The 21968-nt window shown below is 43.9% G+C and overlaps 1 protein-coding gene across 3 annotated transcripts in view; it reads right to left on the bottom strand.

The window, feature by feature from the left end:
* The window catches only part of LOC124009532 (anion exchange protein 2-like), a 124116-nt gene that overhangs the window by 86010 nt on the left and 16138 nt on the right, over nt 1-21968 (bottom strand). For 2 of the 3 annotated variants that reach the window (XM_046321400.1, XM_046321401.1), the window contains exons 3-8: nt 7729-7882; nt 7193-7443; nt 6861-7000; nt 6244-6530; nt 2937-3073; nt 2256-2339 (exon numbers count right to left, since the gene is read on the bottom strand). In XM_046321400.1, coding sequence (XP_046177356.1) covers nt 2256-2339; nt 2937-3073; nt 6244-6530; nt 6861-7000; nt 7193-7443; nt 7729-7882 — 1053 coding nt within the window. The remainder of the gene's footprint in view (nt 1-2255; nt 2340-2936; nt 3074-6243; nt 6531-6860; nt 7001-7192; nt 7444-7728; nt 7883-21968) is intronic. The other variant, XM_046321402.1, reaches the window with a different exon arrangement.

Consider the following 21968-nt stretch of genomic DNA (forward strand, 5'->3'; position numbering starts at 1 on the left):
CTAAGCTCCCACGAACAATAATAACACGTTAAAACAGGTGTTGTATCAACCAGACTAAGCTCCCACGAACAACAATAACACGTTAAAACAGGTGTTGTATCAACCAGACTAAGCTCCCACGAACAACAATAACACATTAAAACAGGTGTTGTATCAACCAGACTAAGCTCCCACGAACAACAATATCACGTTAAAACAGGTGTTGTATCAACCAGACTAAGCTCCCACGAACAACAATAACACTTTAAAACAGGTGTTGTATCAACCAGACTAAGCTCCCACGAACAACAATATCACGTTAAAACAGGTGTTGTATCAACCAGACTAAGCTCCCACGAACAACAATAACACGTTAAAACAGGTGTTGTATCAACCAGACTAAGCTCCCACGAACAACAATAACACATTAAAACAGGTGTTGTATCAACCAGACTAAGCTCCCACGAACAACAATATCACGTTAAAACAGGTGTTGTATCAACCAGACTAAGCTCCCACGAACAACAATAACACTTTAAAACAGGTGTTGTATCAACCAGACTAAGCTCCCACGAACAACAATAACACTTTAAAACAGGTGTTGTATCAACCAGACTAAGCTCCCACGAACAACAATAACACGTTAAAACAGGTGTTGTATCAACCAGACTAAGCTCCCACGAACAACAATAACACATTAAAACAGGTGTTGTATCAACCAGACTAAGCTCCCACGAACAACAATAACACGTTAAAACAGGTGTTGTATCAACCAGACTAAGCTCCCACGAACAACAATAACACGTTAAAACAGGTGTTGTATCAACCAGACTAAGCTCCCACGAACAACAATATCACGTTAAAACAGGTGTTGTATCAACCAGACTAAGCTCCCACGAACAACAATAACACGTTAAAACAGGTGTTGTATCAACCAGACTAAGCTCCCACGAACAACAATAACACTTTAAAACAGGTGTTGTATCAACCAGACTAAGCTCCCACGAACATCAACCAGACTAAGCTCCCACGAACAATAATAACACGTTAAAACAGGTGTTGTCTCAACCAGACTAAGCTCCCACGAACAACAATAACACTTTAAAACAGGTGTTGTATCAACCAGACTAAGCTCCCACGAACAACAATAACACGTTAAAACAGGTGTTGTATCAACCAGACTAAGCTCCCACGAACAACAATAACACTTTAAAACAGGTGTTGTATCAACCAGACTAAGCTCCCACGAACAAAAATAACACGTTAAAACAGGTGTTGTATCAACCAGACTAAGCTCCCACGAACAACAATAACACGTTAAAACAGGTGTTGTATCAACCAGACTAAGCTCCCACGAACAACAATAACACTTTAAAGTAGGTGTTGTATCAACCAGACTAAGCTCCCACGAACATCAACCAGACTAAGCTCCCACGAACAATAATAACACGTTAAAACAGGTGTTGTATCAACCAGACTAAGCTCCCACGCTAACACTTTAAAACAGGTGTTGTATCAACCAGACTAAGCTCCCACGAACAACAATAACATGTTAAAACAGGTGTTGTATCAACCAGACTAAGCTCCCACAACAACAATAACACTTTAAAACAGGTGTTGTATCAACCAGACTAAGCTCCCACGAACAAAAATAACACGTTAAAACAGGTGTTGTAAAAGACTAAGCTCCCACGTGTTGTTGTATCAACCAGACTAAGCTCCCACGAACAATAACACGTTAAAACAGGTGTTGTATCAACCAGACTATGCTCCCACGAACATCAACCAGACTAAGCTCCCACAAACAACAATAACACGTTAAAACAGGTGTTGTATCAACCAGACTAAGCCCCCACGAACAACAATAACACGTTAAAACAGGTGTTGTATCAACCAGACTAAGCTCCCACGAACAACAATAACACTTTAAAACAGGTGTTGTATCAACCAGACTAAGCTCCCACGAACAACAATAACACTTTAAAACAGGTGTTGTATCAACCAGACTAAGCTCCCACGAACAACAATAACACGTTAAAACAGGTGTTGTATCAACCAGACTAAGCTCCCACAAACAACAATATCACGTTAAAACAGGTGCATGAAGATATTATGGCAGCATCCAGCATGCATCAAGTGTCTACAAACACACCATGCTGTATATGTGTGGTGTTAGAAGGCAATTAACTGCACTCCAAACCAATCTGAAGGCTAACACAGCAAATCCAAAGTTACCCGGGCTAAAACCAGGTTGTACTGGTTCAAAACGACCCTACCTTCTGGTGCCGTGCCATACGACCCACGAACTCCAAGCGAACCATTCTGTCCGAATGCGAGGAGGACCGATACTCAAGCACTGGCTGGGTGAGTGAGAAGCAGAGATACTGACAAATCTAATAGGGCAGGCTTACCTTACACACACTAACACACAGTTACTGGCTCAACAAGAGAGCGCATGTGAAATGGTCTGTCCATTGATTTACGTTCACTCTCACACACACCCACACAAGAGTTATGTTTACCTGGGCTACCCTAATACAACAAACTTAACTCCCTCGCTTACTTCCTAGAGCCCCTTTGTGTCGTGTTACCTCTCCTCTTTTTCTTGTGGCATGTGAAAGGAGTTCCTAAGTCCATTTTTAACGTCTCACCTTTCCCTGACTGACTGAAGTATCAAAGCAGGGAGTTAATGTACAGGTGAGAGACATTGACTTCTTAACCCAAACTCTCCATCATAAAAACAACTTGACATGTGCTACTCACGTCACTGCCTGCTACTTATAACCAGCAGTAACACTACTGGCCTACACCAGTGGAGGGCAAATTAAATGTAATAGTATACAACAATGTTATGTAAGTCTATGATAGACCATTCCGGTGAAGTGGTAGCAAAACATGGAATTGGGCCAAAATCACTGCCCATTAAACTCATTACCCTCTTGTTCCATGGTACCCACCTCATGTGGGGTACGGTCCAACTTGCAGCAGTGGGCACTAGGCTCCTTGTGGTCTTTGCCGATGTGCACCACCTGACCCTTGTTGCTCTTCCTGACAAGGTGACGGCGCACCGCAGGCACATCCTCGAACCTGTGACCTACGGAACAATGGGGACAGAGAGAAAGAGAAAAATAAAGAGAAAGTTACTTTCTCGTCCCAAACTGATTTTCTCCTTGTTGAGTCATCAGATCAGGTACAGCCATGTTTTTTTCCATGACAACATCTAAACATTTGGGAAAGACACCATATGTTGGTTGTTATCTGACCGGGTTACAAAAACAGTTCAATATGTATTTTTGTGGTCGCTGAAATTATGTCTAAAATACCTCGTCATTCAAATGACGTCACCAAAGACTTCAGAATAAACGTCACCTTTTAACAAGTACGGTGAGAACACACTCATATTCCCACAGGAGTACTTTTCTAGAAAATAACATTTCAGGATTGGCATAGCAATAGGAAAGCTTCCCAGGGAATCTTTGTGAGACTTAAGGTTTTAAAGCCCAAAGAAAACAAATGAACTAACCACACCATCGTCAACGAGCCATCATTTCGTCACTCACTTCACATAGCTCAAGTAGAGGCTAATTCATGGCTAATGGTTAGCAAACCATTCATATATATTTTTAACATGTTGATCTGAATGACAAACTTGCATATTCTATTATAAGTTATAACAGTATAATAATTATGTAATTAGATATGATGTCATGGATACTCACAAAGAAATTGCCTCTGACTCAAAGAAAAGCGCAGTCGCAACGTTTTTGACTTTCAAAACACAGAACCAAACCATGCTTCCAAAATGAATGATTGTTTTCCAAAGAATGACATATGGGCACACGTCACACACACGCTCACAGACTTTTATCTGAACATGAAACAAACAATGAAAAACTGGGAAAGAACTGTGGTGGTGGGCAGCTATGGGCTCTTTGGAAATGTTCACATTCCAACGGTGCACACTGAGCACGTGGGATGGACGGCCTTGTTTTCTTGTACACAGAACAATAAATTCCGTATTAGGATCAGATTTAAGATAACAAATGCAAATTGACTGTGGAGAATGGGCTTTTTGTGTGGAAATATCAAGGTTTTGAAAGCTTTCCATAAGGGTAAGGACAATGCAGATATAAAAACATGTCTTGGTCAAGTCATTATTGAACAACATTCTTTCATTGTTTCTTCCTAGTGACGACTTCATTTGGATAGGTTATCCATGAAAGTTACTGACAAATACCCTATAGATTAACATGGCATTTTTGTGACATCATACTACTGTAGAACTTCTATGACCACACACAGTGGTGTGATTTAACTTCAGATTTTACGATGACATCATTCTTGCATTCTAACACATGGGAAGTCATTGAAATTACGCTGCTATGATGTCAAAGTAATATCAAAGGTATAGTCCCAGTCAGTACTAAATAGAAAACCCTGCCCACCCGTGGGGAAAACAACCCACGGTTACCCTGGTTACCCCATTGACTCTCAGCAAAAATCATTCCCTGATTACAACGACAACATTCCCTGATTACAACCATTCTCATTACTTATAAAAACATAGTATTGTAGGGCTTCTGTAAGGCGTGCGTACTGGCGGTAGAGAAGTCAGGCGCAGGAGAGAAAAGACTGTGTTACAACGGCGCGGTTGAATGAATAAAATCACCGTGAACAAAAAAAATATATCCAATGGGACAAAAACCCCAGACATAACGTGCACAAACACTTACAATAAACAATTACTGGACAAGGACATGTGGGGAACGGAGGGTTAAATACACAACATGTAATTGATGGAATTGAAACCAGGTGTGATGGAAGACAAGACAAAACAAATAGAAAATGAAAGGTGGATCGGCGATGGCTAGAAGACCGGTGACGTCGACCGCCGAATGTCGCCCGAACAAGGAGAGGGACTTAGAAATAATGCTGCAATGATGTCACGGTAATATCACAATGAATCTCCCGTGTAGGCCTGGAAATTCTGCAATGATGTCATAGTATTATCACAATGAATCTCCTGTGTAGGCCTGGAAATTCTGCAATGATGTCATAGTATTATGACAATGAATCTCCTGTGTAGGCCAGGAAATTCTGCAATGATGTCATAGTATTATCACAATGAATCTCCTGTGTAGGCCTGGAAATTCTGCAATGATGTCATAGTATTATCACAATGAATCTCCTGTGTAGGCCTGGAAATTCTGCAATGATGTCATAGTATTATCACAATGAATCTCCTGTGTAGGCCTGGAAATTCTGCAATGATGTCATAGTATTATGACAATGAATCTCCTGTGTAGGCCTGGAAATTCTGCAATGATGTCATAGTATTATCACAATGAATCTCCTGTGTAGGCCTGGAAATTCTGCAATGATGTCATAGTATTATGACAATGAATCTCCTGTGTAGGCCTGGAAATTCTGCAATGATGTCATAGTATTATCACAATGAATCTCCTGTGTAGGCCTGGAAATTCTGCAATGATGTCATAGTATTATCACAATGAATCTCCTGTGTAGGCCTGGAAATTCTGCAATGATGCCATAGTATTATCACAATGAATCTCCTGTGTAGGCCTGGAAATTCTGCAATGATGTCATAGTATTATGACAATGAATCTCCTGTGTAGGCCTGGAAATTCTGCAATGATGTCATAGTATTATGACAATGAATCTCCCGTGTAGGCCTGGAAATTCTGCAATGATGTCATAGTATTATGACAATGAATCTCCTGTGTAGGCCTGGAAATTCTGCAATGATGTTATAGTATTATGACAATGAATCTCCCGTGTAGGCCTGGAAATTCTGCAATGATGTCATAGTATTATCAAAATTAATCTCCCGTGTAGGCCTGGAAATTCTGCAATGATGTCATAGTATTATGACAATGAATCTCCTGTGTAGGCCTGGAAATTCTGCAATGATGTCATAGTATTATGACAATGAATCTCCCGTGAAGTTAATGAAATCATGCTGAAAACAGTTTAGTCATGACATGCTGCTATTATGTCACATTAAAGTGTGAATCAGCCCCGTGTCATGGAAATGCAATTATTTAATTCTATAAATTACATGATGTAATTCTATGCTTCAAAAATCCTACCCCTCTGAGTATAGTTCCTGTACAGTTTTCCACTTTCCAGATAGTTGTTCCTTGCCACTGTGCTACTGCTTGGTCTTTGTGGTTCTAGGTCTGGAAAATTATATTTATTGATTGATTGGTAGACTGACTGACTGACTCATTGATTAGAACTCACTCTTGATGCCATCCAGGTCGGCGGACCCCAGCATCTGGGCCTCGCTGTCGTCGGTGGCCTGGCGCTGGTGGCGCTCCTGCTGCCCGCCCGTCATGTTGCCCGAGCGCCGGCGCTCCTGCAGGTCGTAGCCACGGCTGCCAGGGGGCGGTGTCCTGGAGGAGGAAGAGGAGGCGGAGGAGGAGGGAGGCGTGGAGCCCCGTGTGGAGGGGTTGTGGGACTCCCGGGAGGGGCCAGAGGATAGGCCATTCCTCCCTTTGTTGGGGGCCAACACTGAGTCCACTGGCTCACTGGGACAACGATGATGACGTAATAAGACAGACGGATGGACGGGCAGGCAGACAGATAAAGTACCGTGCCTGTGTGTTTCTCTGTGCACACACTTAACTATATGCATGTGTTTGCAAGTGTGTGTACATTGCTTTACAGTTTGTGTGTGTCACAGGAGGTTGGTGGCACCTTAATTGGGGAGGACGGGCTGTTGGTAGTGGCTGGAGCGGAATATGTGAAATGGGATCAAATACATCAAGCACATGGTCTCCATGGTGTGTGTTGGTTTATGTCAGTCTGTGCATGTGTTTATGTGTTTATGTGTGTTTGTGTACATCTTTCTCACTTACTCCGTGGCATCCTCTGGCATGTTGGTACCCAGGGCAGTCTCAGGTACGATGGTGAGGCGTCTGGTAAGGGTGGCACTGCCACCCCTGCTGTGCCCGGGGGCAGGAGTGGCACTGGCAGGGTCTTCCTCAGACACGAAGAACTACAGAGAGGAAAGATTGGGGTCAATGAGGAAGATGCCTACCTAATAAAAAAGAAAGTAGCTGAGAGTGTGTGTACAGTATGTACTATATGTAAGTTGTTTATACTATAAAACTAATATACTATAACAAATACAGTGTATACTATAAACCACTATAATATAATGTAAACCAGTATAAGCTTGCAACTCTACCTGCACATCCTCATTGTGTGTGTCCGTGTCAGTATCAGGTGTGGGTGTGGTGGTCTGCCCCCCCTCTCCATCGTTCTGGCTGTAGGACTCATCTGCGTCCTCTTCTTCCTCGTCCTCCTCTATGTTGAGTGCTCCGCCAGGCCCGGATCCTCTCCTCCATCCCGCTTCCTTCTTCTTGCTCTTCTTCTTCCTCCTTTCTGGGAGTAGTTTGGACAGCGGGTGGTGGATGTGGTGGGAGGAGTGGCGGTGGTCTGCAGACAGGAGAAATAAACCGTGTTTGGTCAAGTAGTCATTTGGTGACACACTTCCTTGTCTGCATTGAGATGATATTTGTTGAGCAGCGTTGTCTGTCTTTTAATGGGCATCAAAAGCTGATGAAAGATACATTTTTGATGGACAGGCATGGCCCATACTCAATGCTACTTCCAACCAGAATGTGATGTCAAGCTGTACACGGTAACTGATACCCTTTCTATGGTACATAAAACAGTGATTTAATAGAAATGAAGGTTAACAAGTAAACATTGGTGGCTCACACTCAAAGTCTTCCTCGTTGTAGGCCCGGTGTTTCTCTGGGGGTCCACGGGCCGGTGGGTGGAGGATCTGCTGGAAGAGCTGCACCCCCAGGGTCTTGTTCAGGTCCTGCTCTTCATCATCATCATCCTCACTCCGCCTAGAAGGGGCCGATGGCTGGACCGGGGAGGGTGGGTGGTCGATGGTTGGTTCGAGGTTAGTGATGACAAACAATGTTAGTATACATAGTTATTGCTCACGTATACCCTTTAATCATATAGATTTGGAAAGCTTAGCTTAGATTCACAGCTATCAATCAGGCACATTTTTGGAATGTTCCGGTCAACAGAACCTTGACATTTGACCTCTTAAGGTACATATCAGAATTACCTTTATAAATTGCTTTAAAAAGTAAACCCTGATATGTTTTAATCTTTGTTTGACAAGTGGTTCTGAAAGGTCATGACATTAACTTACTTTCAAATGATATAAATGATATATAATAAAAACCAACTGAGAAAGCACCAGCTACAACTATTGTTTAAAAATAGTCCATATTGTGCCATTGGTATCAAAATGTTGGAAGCTTAGCTATAGAATTTCATGTAGTGGGGCACCTATGTTTTTGGATTGTAACTGTGGTGATATTCTGCACTGCATTTCACACACACAGCTAGAACAGGGTTTTTAAAATGTTTGAGAGATACAGCTCAATGACATCTTTTTGGATTTCTCCCTGCCTCATCATACCTTGAGGACATTATAAATTTAGTATGCCCAATAATATCTTAAAATGTTCATAGTGATGTAGAATATACAACCAAAGGAGCCAGGTGTGCCAGATATGTAAAGATGACAAATTATTCACACAACTGAGGTAAGAATGTGCCAAAATGCTGTCTGATTCACTCATTTCTGAATATGTTTCAAGCCTTAATTACAATACTTCATCTTCAAACATGTAAAAATGGATTTACAATGCCTTCAGAAAGTATTCATACCACTTGACTTATTCCACATTTTGTTGTGATTCAGCCCGATTTCAAAATGGATTCAATATTTATATATTTTTTACCCATCTACACACAATTTTTGTTAGGACATTCAAAAAAGCCGTAACAAAAATGTAATTGCTAACTAGAAATGAGCATCATCATAAACTGCTCCTGCAACTACAGCATACTATGGGATATGATTAGGAGACATGGAAGTGCAAAGAGTATGGCATCATGGGCTCCCGAGTGGCGTCAGTACAGACTCGATTCCAGGCTGTATCACAACCGGCCACGATTGGGAGTCCCATAGGGCGGCACACAATTGGCCCAGCGGTGTCCGTTTTAGGGTTTGGCCCGGGGTAGACCGTCATTGTAAATAAGAATTTGTTCTTAACTGACTTGCCTAGTTAAATAAAGATTAAATAAATAAAAATGTTACCATAGGCAACACCAGAGGGAGACATGGCCACAGGTAAACACCAGCTAACTGACATTTACCAGTCACCAGATACATTTAGACAAAAGCTTAAAAAACACTGTATACTACATTAATTTATAAAATGTCCTATTTGGTTGTTTAAAAGTCTGATGGCAGTGGTAAAAATGTTTGTCTATTTGTCCTTGCATTAGTGATGGACAGTTGGCTCTGGTTGTGGAGGACTCTGCCAGTGCTGTCTCCCCTTCTCTGTGGTAGGAGATCATGTAGAGGGTGGTCAGGTTGGTCAGTGACAAATCTTCTGCTTGCTCTATCAGTGAATGTTAGTGGTGGAAGGGTCAGTGGGATGTCTCTGTTTTTGTTATCATCTTGCTTGCCCTTTTCTGTACCCAGTGCAGCTTGCTGCTTCTCTGCCCTTTTCTGTACCCAGTGCAGCTTGCTGCTTCTTTGCCCTTTTCTGTACCCAGTGCAGCTTGCTGCTTCTTTGCCCTTTTCTGTACCCAGTGCAGCTTGCTGCTTCTCTGCCCTTTTCTGTACCCAGTGCAGCTTGCTGCTTCTTTGCCCTTTTCTGTACCCAGTGCAGCTTGCTGCTTCTTTGCCCTTTTCTGTACCCAGTGCAGCTTGCTGCTTCTTTGCCCTTTTCTGTACCCAGTGCAGCTTGCTGCTTCTTTGCCCTTTTCTGTACCCAGTGCAGCTTGCTGCTTCTTTGCCCTTTTCTGTACCCAGTGCAGCTTGCTGCTTCTTTGCCCTTTTCTGTACCCAGTGCAGCTTGCTGCTTCTCTGCCCTTTTCTGTACCCTATCCAGTGCAGCTTGCTGCTTCTTTGCCCTTTTCTGTACCCTATCGAGTGCAGCTTGCTGCTTCTTTGCCCTTTTCTGTACCCAGTGCAGCTTGCTGCTTCTTTGCCCTTTTCTGTACCCAGTGCAGGTTGCTGCTTCTCTGCCCTTTTCTGTATCCAGTGCAGCTTGCTGCTTCTCTGCCCTTTTCTGTATCCAGTGCAGCTTGCTGCTTCTTTGCCCTTTTCTGTACCCAGTGCAGCTTGCTGCTTCTCTGCCCTTTTCTGTATCCAGTGCAGCTTGCTGCTTCTCTGCCCTTTTCTGTATCCAGTGCAGCTTGCTGCTTCTCTGCCCTTTTCTGTATCCAGTGCAGCTTGCTGCTTCTCTGCCCTTTTCTGTATCCAGTGCAGCTTGCTGCTTCTTTGCCCTTTTCTGTACCCAGTGCAGCTTGCTGCTTCTTTGCCCTTTTCTGTACCCAGTGCAGCTTGCTGCTTCTTTGCCCCTTTCTGTACCCAGTGCAGCTTGCTGCTTCTTTGCCCTTTTCTGTATCCAGTGCAGCTTGCTGCTTCTCTGCCCTTTTCGGTACCCAGTGCAGCTTGCTGCTTCTTTGCCCTTTTCTGTACCCAGTGCAGCTTGCTGCTTCTTTGCCCTTTTCTGTACCCAGTGCAGCTTGCTGCTTCTTTGCCCTTTTCTGTACCCAGTGCAGCTTGCTGCTTCTCTGCCCTTTTCTGTACCCAGTGCAGCTTGCTGCTTCTCTGCCCTTTTCTGTACCCTATCCAGTGCAGCTTGCTGCTTCTTTGCCCTTTTCTGTACCCTATCCAGTGCAGCTTGCTGCTTCTTTGCCCTTTTCTGTACCCAGTGCAGCTTGCTGCTTCTTTGCCCTTTTCTGTACCCAGTGCAGCTTGCTGCTTCTTTGCCCTTTTCTGTACCCAGTGCAGGTTGCTGCTTCTCTGCCCTTTTCTGTATCCAGTGCAGCTGTATCCAGTGCAGCTTGCTGCTTCTTTGTGCAGTCCATCTTCAACATACTCCAGACACGGTGGGATCAGAGTGCTGTAGATGTCATCAGCATGAAATACTTTTCTTGTCATTACAGTCAGGAAGTGGAAACGCCCTGAAGCCTTTTTCACTGCCTGGTCATCAGCATGAAATACTTTTCTTGTCATTACAGTCAGGAAGTGGAAACGCCCTGAAGCCTTTTTCACTGCCTGGTCATCAGCATGAAATACTTTTCTTGTCATTACAGTCAGGAAGTGGAAACGCCCTGAAGCCTTTTTCACTGCCTGGTCATCAGCATAAAATACTTTTCTTGTCATTACAGTCAGGAAGTGGAAACGCCCTGAAGCCTTTTTCACTGCCTGGTCATCAGCATGAAAGACTTTTCTTGTCATTACAGTCAGGAAGTGGAAACGCCCTGAAGCCTTTTTCACTGCCTGGTCAATGTTAGTTCCCACTAAGTTGGTTGTCCAAGTGGAAGCCAAGGTATTTTGTGCATGTTAGAACTGGAACAGCCTGTCCACCCAGTATTAGTGGAGCCCTTTGGGGAGGATTTTTTGAGAAGCAGATGCTTAATTCGACAGACTTCTTCCCATTAAGAAGCATGTTGTTCTCTGTCATCCATAAATCCAGTTTCTTAGCCTCCTCTTCCATTTTCAATGTTTGCTAGCTTAAAGCACAAAACAGGCCAATGTAGCTGGCATAGCCAGTGTCCAGTGTATCCTCAGAGATGACTCTCTCAGAGTGGACATGTGAAGCAGGAAGAGGTAAGACGAGACGACCTCTGGGACCCCAGATGTTACCTCTGGCCGTGAGCTGTACATTCCATTTGCTATCACCCTCTGTGTTCTCCCTGTTGTGCAGCTGTGAAACCAGGTGAGTAACCCTGGACACAGACACAGACTGGCCAGATGCTGGAGGAGATCAGCATGGTCGACACGACCAGAAGCCTTTGACATGTCCGACAGCAGAACCAGGACCATTATGGGTTGCTTTGAGTCTGTCTCTGTAAGCCAGGTGTGTGAGGCTCTGACCAGTGCATTTGTTGTGCTGTGTTTAGGCAAGTATGCATGCTGTTTTGTTTTTTTGCATTCTTCAAGATCAACTGGTATGAGCTTCTTGACAATGAGCCTTTCCTGGACTTTGCCTAGACAGGATGTCAGAGAGATTGGTCTCCAATCATTTTTCTGTCCAGGACTGGAGACCTTAGGAATGGGGCAGATGTTAGTGGTCTTCCACTCTGTAGGTACAGAGCCCAGTTGATAGGAGGTGTTAACTAAGTGAGTGACCACTGGCGCTAGAACTTCTGAAAAGTCATTGAGTAACCATCTGGACCACATGCTTTCCTAGAGTAACCATCTGGACCACATGCTTTCCTAGAGTAACCATCTGGACCACATGCTTTCCTAGAGTAACCATCTGGACCACATGCTTTCCTAGAGTAACCATCTGGACCACATGCTTTCCTAGAGTAACCATCTGGACCACATGCTTTCCTAGAGTAACCATCTGGACCACATGCTTTCCTAGAGTAACCATCTGGACCACATGCTTTCCTAGAGTAACCATCTGGACCACATGCTTTCCTAGAGTAACCATCTGGACCACATGCTTTCCTAGAGTAACCATCTGGACCACATGCTTTCCTAGAGTAACCATCTGGACCACATGCTTTCCTAGAGTAACCATCTGGACCACATGCTTTCCTAGAGTAACCATCTGGACCACATGCTTTCCTAGAGTAACCATCTGGACCACATGCTTTCTTAGGACTGAGTCTTGAAAGAGCTTGTTTCACTTGTCCAATGTTGCATAGTTCTCCTTCCCCAACAGGCCTAGGAAGAGCAAAAACAGTGAAGGATGTATTTCCTGTCCATGCTTCAGCAATTAAGTTTTAAGACCTCGGCAACATTGCCAGTTTCCACATCGTCAATCTGTATCATCCCTCTAAATGATTTTTAACAACCAAGCTCTTTATTGATGAAGTCCCACCACTCGTTTGGGTTATTCTTGTTAAATTGTTTGAATTTAATTTAATATATATATAATAATATATGCCATTTAGCAGACGCTTTTATCCAAAGCGACTTACAGTCATGTGTGCATACATTCTACGTATGGGTGGTCCCGGGGATCGAACCCACTACCCTGGCGTTACAAGCGCCATGCTCTACCAACTGAGCTACAGAAGGACCAATTTAATTTGTGTAATAGTTTTTCATTGCCCCTCGGATAAGCTTTTGAATGGAGTTTCTCACTTTTTTCTATTTCTCAGTTTCCCCCCCAACTATTAAATATTTTTGCCATTTCTTGATGGACACTTTTAGTTGTTCCGTCATCCCGGGATGTTTTTTAAAAATGATTTTGAATGGACATACAGGTCTACAATTTAGTTTCTTGTGTCCTTTGACAGCTCTTTGGTCTTGGCCATAGTGGAGTTTGGAGTGTGACTGTTTGAGGTTGTGGACAGGTGTTTTTTTATACGGATAACAGGTTGAAACAGGTGCCATTAATACAGGTAACGAGTGGAGGACAGAGGAGCCTCTTAAAGAAGAAGTTACAGGTCTGTGAGAGCCAGAAATCTTGCTTGTTTGTAGGTGACCAAATACTTATTTTCCACTATAATTTGCAAATAAATTCATTAAAAATCCTACAATGTGATTTTCTGATATTTTTTTCTTCTCATTTTGTCTGTCATAGTTGAAGTGTGCCTATGATAAATTACAGGCCTCTCTCATCTTTTTAAGTGGGAGAACTTGCACAATTGGTGGCTGACTAAATACTTTTTTGCCCCACTGTACATCAAGGGCCATTTGTATGTTGGTGTTAAAGATCTACAACTTTTCATCCATGTTCTCCTCATTGTAGACAGCTGACCAGTCAGTGATGGCCAGACACCAGACTAGGGCCTCCTTTCTCTCAAACAACCTGTAGCCCTACTCTGTATTGCATTTCCTTCCCATGTTGAGGTACACTGGTGGGAGTGAGTTGCAGACACTGGTGGGAGTGAGTTGCAGACACTGGTGGGAGTGAGTTGCAGACACTGGTGGCCACTTGAGCCCAGCGGGGCCAACACAGTAGGGGTGCTGATCAGATCAATCATAGAGTCTCCACGGGTCTTATGTTTGACAACCTGTTTTAGATCGGGCTCGGAGTTAAGGGACAGGGTTAGGGCCTTAGTAGGTAGATGATTGAAATCCCCACATAAGACAATACCTACTTCAGGTGATTTCAGCTTCACAGAGTTAATGGTGTTAATGAGATAGTTAATCGCTTGCTGTTGCAGTTTATTCTCAATAAGCCCATGGAGGATAGTAAAGTGTTCCAACAACTATTGTTGGAATTGATCTGGGAACCCGCTCTGAGCAAAACTGGATCCCAGAAACACTCAAACTCATCTCGTTCAAGGTCAGTGCGTATCTTAACCTGGAGACTATCGTCCACATATGGCCACTACTCCTCCATTCATATTTAGGCTAGGATTTTTGACCTACATGAACACCTGAAAACCCTCTATGTTTAGGGACTTTTCTGGAATGTTGTCATGTGCCCATGTTTCCATTACACAACCAAGTTCAGCCCTGGATGATAGGAGTAAAAGTTCTAACTCAACCACTTTGTCTAGCAGAGATCTGGAATTGCAAGTTAGGGCATTTGGCGGACATTAGGAAGCTTTTGCATCTTCTGCTTTCTTTATTACAGGGAAGACTGTCGCTTGGTACTTCTACATGACTGACAGTTTTGGCATTTTTGTTTACCTCGGCCAAGGAGTTCCTATTGGACGGCCTCAAAACAAATGTCCTTTGATGAATGGAGCCCGAGGTAAGATTCCTAAGATTCCAAAGGGAATTCGGTGAGTTTTCACAAATGTTTCTGGAATCCATTTTACTTGCTTAAAGTCCTTCAATTTTTAAAAATATTTTTTAACAAGTTACCAATTCTGCAACAGAACTGACCACACAGACAATATCTATATACATGTCCACCAAAATTAAATGGATGGCTAATATATTGTACCATTGTATGTATCAAAACAACAGGACCAGCAAAGACATATCATCCATATAATCACTCCTACATTTTATATGGTCCTTCTGTAGCTCAGTTGGTAGAGCATGGCGCTTGTAACGCCAGGGTAGTGGGTTCAATTCCCGGGACCACCCATACGTAGAATGTATGCACACATGACTGTAAGTCGCTTTGGATAAAAGCGTCTGCTAAATGGCATATATTATATATAGGGAACTCATGTTGCCTTCTACTAAATTAACAAACGTTCAAACAATTATTTCCATTCCTATTACACAGGTTGATGTTAAAACTAACAGATCAAAAAATGATCAGAATCATAAGCAGTATTTAACCAAGCACTGTACTTTCAACCGGTAAACAATATCACATTCTTAACAGGTCAACAACCCCACATGTCAACGGCAGCATCATAAAACTGTGTAAACTCAACAAAAAAAGAAACGTCCTCTCACTGTCAACTGGGTTTATTTTCAGCAAACGTGTAAGTATTTGTATGAACATCAAGATTCAACAACTGAGACAAACTAAACAAGTTCCACAGACACGTGACTAACAGAAATGGAATAATGTGTCCCTGAACAAAGGGAGGTCAAAATCAAAAGTAACAGTCAGTATCTGGTGTGGCCACTAGCTGCATTAAGTACTGCAGTGCATCTCCTGCTCATGGGTGGCACCAGATTTGCCAGTTCTTGCTGTGAGATGTTACCCCACTCTTCCACCAAGGCACCTGCAAGTTCCCACATTTCTGGGGGGAATGGCCCTAGCCCTCACCCTCAAATCCAACAGGTCCCAGTCATGCTTAATGGGATTGAGATCCGGGCTCATTGCTGGCCTTGGCAGAACACTGACATTCCTGTCTTGCAGGGAATCACATACAGAACCAGCAGTATGGCTGGTGGCATTGTCATGCCGGAGGGTCATGTCAGGATGCGCCTGAAGGAAGGGTACCACATGAGGGAGGAAGATGTCTTCCCTGTATCGCACAGCTTTGAGATTGCCTGCAATGACAACAAGCTCAGTCCGATGATGAAGCCCGGTGCGGCACATAACCAGCCCTTCGTATTGGCCGGGCTAGAGTGGGCATCGAGCCAGGTAAGCTTGGGCAAGCTCGGTGCTCAAGAGCTCCAGTGCGCCTGCACGGTCCAGTCTATCCAGAGCCACCTCCACACACCAGTCCTCCGGTAGCAGCTCCCCGCACCAGGCTTCCTGTGCGTGTCCTCGATCCTGTAGCACCAGTTCCAGCACCACACACCAGGCCTTCTGTGCGCCTCGCCTGTTCAGCACAGCCAGAGCCTTCATTCCCTCCTGCGCTACTGGAGCCTCCTGTCTGTTCAGCGCTATCAGAGCCTTCCTTCCCTCCTGCGCTGTCGGAGTCTCCCGCCTGTTCAGCGCTGCCAGAGCCTCCTGCCTGTTCGGAGCAGTCAGAGCTGTCAGTCTGCATGAAGCAGCCAGAGCTGTCAGTCTGCAAAGAGCTGTCAGTCTGCATGAAGCAGCCAGAGCTGCCAGTCTGCAAGGTGCTGCCAGCCTGCATGGAGCAGCCAGAGCTGTCAGTCTGCATGGAGCAGCCAGAGCTGTCAGTCTGCAAGGAGCTGCTAGTCTGCAAGGAGCTGTCAGTCTGCAAGGTGCTGCCAGCCTGCATGGAGCAGTCAGAGCTGTTAGCCTGCATGGAGCAGTCAGAGCTGTCAGCCTGCATGGAGCAGCCAGAGCTGTCAGTCTGCATGAAGCAGCCAGACCTGTCAGTCTGTAAGAAGCAGCCAGAGCTGTCAGTCTGCATAGAGCAGCTAGATCCGCCAGTCAGCCATGATCTTCTAGATCTGCCAGACAACCAGTCTCTTCCAGATCTGCCAGTCAACCAGTCTCTTCCAGATCTGCCAGTCAACCAGAATCTTCCAGATCTGCTAGTCAACCAGAATCTTCCAGTTCTGCCAGCCAGCCAGGATCTACCGGAGCCTACTACCTGCCTGAGCTTCATCTCAGTACTGGGCTTCCTCTCAGTACTGGGCTTCCTCTCAGTACTGGGCTTCCTCTCAGTACTGGGCTTCCCCTCAGTCCCGAGCTGCCCCTCAGTCCCGAGATGCCCCTCAGTCCCGAGATGCCCCTCAGTCCCGAGATGCCCCTCAGTCCCGAGATGCCCCTCAGTCACGAGCTGCTCCTCAGTTCTGTGGGGTTCTGGGTGAGGACTATTAGGCCATGGTCGGCGGCGAGGGTGGATTATCCCAGGACGCGAAGGGGAGGAACTAGGACCTTAATGGAGTGGGGTCCACGTCCCGAGCCGGAACCGCCATGGACAGACGCCCACCCGGACCCTCCCTATGGTTTTGAGGTGCGTCCAGGAGTCCACACCTTAGGGGGGGGGGGGTTCTGTCACGCCTTGGTCATTGTATTTTGTGTCTTCGTTATATATTTGGTCAGGCCAGGGTGTGACATGGGTTTATGTTGTTGTATTTCGTATTGGGGTTTTTGTATTATTGGGATTGCGGCTGAGTAGGGGTGTTGTATGGGCTTGGCTGCCTGAGGCATTTCTCAATCAGAGTCAGGTGATTCTCGTTGTCTCTGATTGGGAACCGTATTTAGGTAGCCTATTTTCACTTTGTATTTTGTGGGTGATTATTCCTGTCTCTGTGTAGTTTCACCAGATAGGCTGTAATTAGGTTTCACGTTCCGTTTGTTGTTTTTGTATTTTGTATCGTTATTTTCATGTGTCACTTTTTCTATTAAAGTCATGAGTAACCACTACGCTGCATTTCGGTCCGACTCTCTTTCTACAAACGAAGAACGCAGTTACATATAGTTTCCGGATTTAACCATATTAATGACCTAAGGCTCGCATTTCTGTTTGTTATTATGTTGTAACTAAGTCTATGATTTGATAGCGCAGTATGACTGAGTGGTAGTAGGCAGCAGCAGGCTCGAAAGCATTCCTTCAAACAGCACTTTTGTGCGTTTTGCCAGCAGCTCTTCGCTATCAACTCCCGAGATTAGGCTGGTGTAACCGATGTGAAATAGCTAGCTAGTTAGTGGGTTGCGCGCTAATAGCGTTTCAAACGTCACTCGCTCTGAGATTTGGAGTAGTTGTTCCCCTTGCTCTGCCGTGGCTTTTGTGGAGCGATGGGTAACGCTGCTTCGAGGCTGGCTGTTGTTGATGTGTTCCTGGTTCGAGCCCAGGTAGGAGCGAGAGAGGGACGGAAGCTATACTGTTACACTGGCAATACTAAAGTGCCTATAAGAACATCCAATAGTCAAAGGTTAATGAAATACAAATGGTATAGAGAGAAATAGTCCTATAATTCCTATAATAACTACAACCTAAAACTTCTTACCTGGGAATATTGAAGACTCATGTTAAAAGGAACCACCAGCTTTCATATGTTCTCATGTTCTGAGCAAGGAACTTAAACATTAGCTTTCTTACATGGCATATATTGCACTTTTACTTTCTTCTCCAACACTTTGTTTTTGCATTATTTAAACCAAATTGAACATGTTTCATTATTTATTTGAGGCTAAATTGATTTTATTTATGTATTATATAATGGTTAAAAAGTGTTAATTCAGTATTGTTGTAATTGTCATTATTACAAATAAATAAATACATTTTATAAATCGGCCATTGAAAAATCATAGTCGGTCGACCTCTAGTTTCTAGTGTAACTCGGCAGTTGTTGTTGCCATCCTGTACCTGTCCCGCAGGTGTGATGTTCGGATGTACCGATCCTGTGCAGGTGTTGTTACACGTGGTCTGCCACTGTGAGGACAATCAGCTGTCCGCCCTGTCGCCCAGTCTTAGGCGTCTCACATTATGGACATTGCAATTCATTGCCCTGGCCACATCTGCAGTCCTCATGCCTCTTTGTAGCATGCCTAAGGCACGTTCACGCAGATGAGCAGGGACCTTGGGAATCTTTCTTTTGGTGTTTTTCAGAGTCAGTATGAAGGCCTCTTTAGTGTCCTAGGTTTTCATAACCGTGACCTTAATTGCCTACCATCTGTAAGCTGTTAGTGTCTTAATGACCATTCCACAGGTGCATGTTCATTAATTGTTTATAGTTCATTGAACAAGCATGGGAAACAGTGTTTAAACCCTTTACAACGAAGATCTGTGAAGTTATTTGGCTTATTACCAATTATCTTTGAATGACAGGGTCCTGAAAAAGGGATGTTTCTTTTTTTGCTGAGCTTGTACACACACACTACCATTCAAAAGTTTGAGGTCACTTAGAAATGTCCTTCTTTTTGAAAGAAAAGCAACATTTTTGTCCATTAAAATAGCATAAAATTGATCAGAAATACAGTGTAGACATTGTTATTGTTGTAAATGACCATTGTAGCTGGAAACGGCTGATTTTTAATTGAATATCTACTGTGCTTTTTCCCATCTTAATCTTTTTTATATTGGCCAGGCTGAGATATGGCTTTGTCGTTGCAACTCTGCCTAGAAGGCCAGCATCACGGAGTCACCTCTTCACTGTTGACATCGAGACTGGTGTTTTGCGAGTACAATTTAATGAAGCTCCCAGTTAAGGACTTGTGAGGCGTCTGTTTCTCAAACTATATACTCTAATGTACTTGTCCTCTTGCTCAATTGTGCGCCGGGGCCTCCCACTCCTCTTTCGATTCTAGTTAGAGTCAGTTTGCGCTGTTCTGTGAAGGGAGTAGTACACAGCGCTGTTCGAGATCTTCAGTTTCTTGGCAATTTCTCATATGGAATAGCCTTCATTTCTCATAAAAAGAATAGACTGATGAGTTTCAGAAGAAAGGTCTATTTTTCTGGCCATTTTGAGCCTGTAATCAAACCCACAAATGCTGATGCTTCAGAAACTCAACTAGTCTAAAGAAGGCCAGATGAATTGCTTCTTTAATCAGAAAAACAGTGTTTATCTGTGCTGACATAATTGAAAAAGGGTTTTCTAATGATCAAATAGCTAAACCAAGTTTATCATTTTAAAAGGCTAACACAACGTGTCATTGCAACACAGGAGGGATGGTTGCTGATTATGGGCCTCTGTGTGTAGATATTCCATAAAACATCTGCAGTTTCCAGCTACAATAGTCATTTACAACATTAACAATATCTACACCGTGTTTCTGATCAATTTGATGTTTTTTAATGGACAATTTCTTTATTTTCTTTCTTTCCCAAACTTTTGAACGGTCTTGTGTGTGTGTGTATAAATACAGTTGAAGTCGGAAGTTTACATACGCCTTAGCCAAATGCATTTAACATTTGAACTTTTTCACAATTCCTGACATTTAATCCAAGAAAAATTTCCCTGTCGTAGGTCAATTAGGATCTCCACTTTATTTTAGAAATGTGAAATGTGAGAATAATAGTAGAGAGAATGAGAATGATTTATTTCAGCTTTTAATTTCTTTAATCACATTCCCAGTGGGTCAGAAGTTTACATACACTCGGGTCAAACTAACTTGGGTCAAACGTTTCGGGTAGCCTGCCACAAGCTTCCCACAATAAGTTGGGTGAATTTGGGCCCATTCCTCCTGACAGAGCTGGTGTAATTGAGTCCGGTTTGTAGGCCTCCTTGCTCGCACATGCTTTTTCAGTTCTGCCCACAAATTTTCTATAAGATTGAGGTCAGGGCTTGGTGATGGCCACTCCAATACCCTGATTTCGATGTCCATAAGTCATTTGGCCACAAGTTTGGAAGTATGTTTGGAGTCATTGTCCATTTGAAAGACCCATTTGCGACCAAGCTTTAACTTCCTGACTGGTGTCTTGAGATGTTGCTTCAATATATCTACCTAATTTCCCTCCCTCATGATGCCATCTATTTTGTGAAGTGCACCAGTCCCTCCTGCAGCAAAGCAGTCCCACAACATGATGCTGCCACCCCCGTGATTCACATTTGGGATGGTGTTCTTTGGCTTGCAAGCCTCGCCCTTTTCCTCCAAACATAATGAGAATTGAATGTTAATTTCTCTACCATAAGCCACCTCCAACATTGTTTTAGAATTTGGCAGTACGTTCAGCTGGCCTCACAACTGCAGACCACGTGTAACCACGCCAGCCCAGGGCCTCCACATCTGGCTTCTTCACCTGCGGGATCATCTGAGACCAGCCACCCGGACAGCTGATGAAACTGTGGGTTTGCACAACTGAAGAACTTCTGCACAAACTGTCAGAAACCGTCTCAGGGAAGCCCATCTGCGTGCTCATCGTCTTAACCAAGGACTTGACCTGACTGTTGTGAGTGACTTCAGTGGGCAAATGCTCACCTTTAATGGCCACTGGCACGCTAGAGAAGTGTGCTCTCTCTCGGATGAATCCCGGTTTCAACTGTAGCGGGCAGGTGGCAGATGGTGTCGTCTGGGCAAGCGATTTACTGATGTCAACATTGTGAACAGATGCCCCATTGTGGCAGCGGAGTTATGGTACGGGCAGGCATAAGCTACGAACATCAAACACAATTGCATTTTATCGATGGCAATTTGAATGCACAGAGATACCGTGATGAGATACTGTCGTGCCATTCATCCGCCACCACCTCAATTTAGGCCCTAAATTTAGGCCCTAAATGCAATAAATGACTTGACTCTCTGTTTCAATTGACTGTCTAAATCTGCCGATAGTTCCGAAATCCTCTCTGCTATAGTATTCCTCGTCAGGCTAATATTGGCAAAAGCTTGTCGCTTCTCGGGACATACAAGTTCAGCCGCCTTCATCATGCATCGTTTAACAAAGTCACCGTCGGAATACGGCTTCGATGCTAATGCTATTTCGCTAGCAATTAGGTAGCTGGCTTTTACCGCTGCTTCACTGACTTCTCGGCTCTGGATGAAAGTTGACTGCTGTTTCCTCAGACCCGCCAGCAATTCGTTAATCTTATCTCTTCTCAGTTGTCCTTGCAAGCCGTCATATTTTTCGCTGTGATGAGTCTCGTAGTGGCGTCGAATATTATATTCCTTCAATACCGAAACTTGTTGCAAACACACCAAGCACAAAGGTTTTCCGTGCATCTCTGTAAATAAATAGGACGTGGTCCATTTTTCTTTGAAAATTCTACACTCCTTATCTAC

Source organism: Oncorhynchus gorbuscha, linkage group LG22 (genome assembly GCF_021184085.1).
Source record: "Oncorhynchus gorbuscha isolate QuinsamMale2020 ecotype Even-year linkage group LG22, OgorEven_v1.0, whole genome shotgun sequence".
In the NCBI taxonomy this organism is placed as follows: Eukaryota; Metazoa; Chordata; class Actinopteri; order Salmoniformes; family Salmonidae; genus Oncorhynchus; species Oncorhynchus gorbuscha.